Raw genomic sequence first — 2,936 nt, 5'->3', positions numbered from 1 at the left:
CAAGGTATCAAAAGGCTAATGAAAAACGGCAACACGTGCAGGATAGCTGATGGGTAAATTTCCGGCGTAAAATAACGATGGGGAACGATTCCATGGCGTTGAATTCCCTTAGGTTAGGTTCTGCTTGGTGGAAGTAGAACAACAGTTGGTAACTGTAACGGATGACATTAGATTTATTGGATTAAATAAAAAAAAAAATGGACCACAAGGTCTGGGAGACCATGCAGCGTCCATGTGCACATGAGGGAACCCTCAAAGCTGCATTATAAAGTAAACTTGAGAGGTTGGACAGCAAGATTGAAGTAAGCGTGATCGGTATAAAGGGAGAAGGCTAAAAAGTGACTGCGTCTCGGGGTCGAAATAATGCTGCTAAGATCTTAAGTAATGCATACAGTGAACAACTTTAGGTACACTGATGACAAGTTTCATACATTGACCAATGGCCAGGCTTATGGCACCATTGTATCACTTTTCCCAACAAATAGCTGATTTTTTTGGTAGACAGAAGTTATATTCATAACAGCTCCTTTATAGAATTAGACATTTCTTTAATAAATAGTTAGTCTGAACTATACACTCAGAATATACAGTATCCGGTAAGTTTTCAACTAAATATAGCAAATCTTTTTTTTTTTTTTTTTTGCATTCAATTCTTTAGAAATTCATCTGACAACGACTATTGAGAACTTTCAGGTTTATTGGTTGTCAGTTTTACCGAAGTAGCTTTATCTACCGGTTCAGTGAAATATTTGAACTCCATATCTTGACAGTGAAATGTACGAAGGGTTTAATAAATTGATAGCCTCACTGACCACAAACGTTTCCAGAGTTGAATGTGGTCTTCGGTAACGTAAGCTCCATCAATCTCCTAATTCTTGCAATTAAATAAAGAACAACCCAAGTTCTTTGCTAAATAAATAAATGCTCATAGTTCTTGTCTTACTATATAATAACACTAAAGAGGTTCTCCGAGAGGGAAAATGTGCCATCAAGACGATATTTAATTTTTCCACGATTATAAAAATATAATCATTTGCATTTTGGGCATCTTCGGTATTACTGAAGTTTTAGTACATGAATAATGTAAACGATCATAACAGTTAATATGATTTGACAAGATTTTATTTCAGTTGAGTCCAGGATGAATTCAGCCAGAAGAGATAAATAAGGGAAGCCGCTGACACTGGACTCGAAATCAGACACTATTTAATATCTCTTCTTTGATTCGTCTGCAAAGAGTAAAAATACAATAATTAATACTAGCAGATGCCAGTTCTCCAGAACCACTTAACATATAATATATATATCCTGCTGTTCCTTCGAAAAGAAATTCAGCGTAACATTGGATTTCCTCATTGTCATTTTCTTTTGCTGTATGTTTTGCTTAATTGGTACCTTGACTTCGCCAGATGGTGATTTAGAATACAGGAACAAAATTCTCATGTCTTGGCCCGTTACAATTTACATCTTCCGTTTGAATTTTCCTGCTTGAGAATGCATCCAAGTACACTTTTATTTCTTTTCATATTCATTGATGATTAAATGGTACTAGATACTGCTGTTAATTATACACATTTTATGTCTATTGCAAGAACACGTCCATTACGCGTTGCTTTGTGAGATTCATTTGTTTTGCCTTGACACTGATTCCGCCCACTTTAGCTGCTTCTAACAGGTTGAAATTGCTAACTAAAATATAAATTGAGAAGGCATATTTCTGGTACAAAGAAGAATGGAGATGGAATTGGCTCTTGAACGTTATGCCAATTTACAAACGCACACGTACACACAAAAGGACAAAATTGTTGCATTCACTCTTCTAATTGATGGAGCCAGGAATTGGGAACTTCTGTAGTTATTTCACAAGATCTTGTAGACCCATTGATATCATCATCTTTTCAAACACGGTAGCACTGAAACACTGAATTGAGAAATGAGTAATACACTAGAAACAAGGGGATGCGATAGTAAAATATATTGCAGACGTCGGATGATTGATTAACTTGGAAAATAGACACATATTTAAAGGTGAATCAGAACATTTACCATATACGATATTTTCACGATTTTCGCTAAAGTCGTTACTTATGGCAGGATATCATTTGGAGAAGATTTATGTTTTTGCTACCGAAATTTTAGAGTAGTTTGGTATCAATCAGAACATTAACTATGAAAATAAAGATATATAAGTAATTGTACATTCATAGATAATCTTTTCCTTCAATGCAATATGGAGATAATGACTGAGTATTCGTGATTTGAAGTTTATAATGTTACCATACATAAAACTTGAACTTTAGCTTTTCGTTTTCATTATTTCCATTTAAACTATATCCTCTAGCTCTCTAACCTTCCTTAGACTTACACAGACTTCCTTCTAGATAGGAAACACAAGATGCCAAGTTACTGAGTATGACTATAGTATTATGTATTATGCAAACTTTATACCGTATTAAAAAACAAGAGAAGTATATATAACACTTATTTTACTAGTCTATATAAAAAATGAAAGACCAAAAACACTGATCGTATAGAAGCAAACTAAAAGTCCGTTATCAAATATCAAAAATAATTACAAATACAAATAAATGTTAATGACATTAATATTCATGTTGCAGGGAAAACTACGACTACATACTGATGTGAAATGCCTTCAACTCACCCTTTTCATGAGACTCTTTCGGATAATTCCAAGGCTGAGTGGCAGTTGATATGAAGATCAAGTAGAACGTGTTAGTGACCAAGTAGACGCCAGCCGCTATCAGGAAGACTGTTCTCCATGCAGTCAACGTTTGCTGATGATGCAAAAAATGGTAATATTTGAAAGATATGAAGAGAGAGAGAGAGAGAGAGAGAGAGAGAGAGAGAGAGAGAGAGAGAGAGAGAGAGAGAGAGAGAGAGAGAGAGAGAGAGAGAGAGAGAGAGAGAGAGAGAGA

At 35.0% G+C, this 2,936-nt stretch overlaps 1 protein-coding gene across 4 annotated transcripts in view; it reads right to left on the bottom strand.

Annotated features, from left to right (window-relative positions):
- Positions 1 to 1,096: 1,096 nt before the first annotated feature.
- Positions 1,097 to 2,936, bottom strand: part of LOC137632564 (putative inorganic phosphate cotransporter) — a 38,947-nt gene continuing 37,107 nt past the window's right edge. For 3 of the 4 annotated variants that reach the window (XM_068364564.1, XM_068364562.1, XM_068364565.1), the window contains exons 10-11: positions 2,663 to 2,795; positions 1,097 to 1,229 (exon numbers count right to left, since the gene is read on the bottom strand). In XM_068364564.1, coding sequence (XP_068220665.1) covers positions 1,207 to 1,229; positions 2,663 to 2,795 — 156 coding nt within the window. In that variant the 3' untranslated portion in view covers positions 1,097 to 1,206. Of the gene's footprint in view, positions 1,230 to 1,735; positions 1,922 to 2,662; positions 2,796 to 2,936 lie in introns of those variants that run through there. The other variant, XM_068364563.1, reaches the window with a different exon arrangement.

Source organism: Palaemon carinicauda, chromosome 41 (genome assembly GCF_036898095.1).
Source record: "Palaemon carinicauda isolate YSFRI2023 chromosome 41, ASM3689809v2, whole genome shotgun sequence".
Classification (NCBI taxonomy): Eukaryota; Metazoa; Arthropoda; class Malacostraca; order Decapoda; family Palaemonidae; genus Palaemon; species Palaemon carinicauda.
The sequence above is the reverse complement of the archived record's forward strand: the minus strand, read 5'-3'. Positions and strand labels throughout refer to the sequence as shown.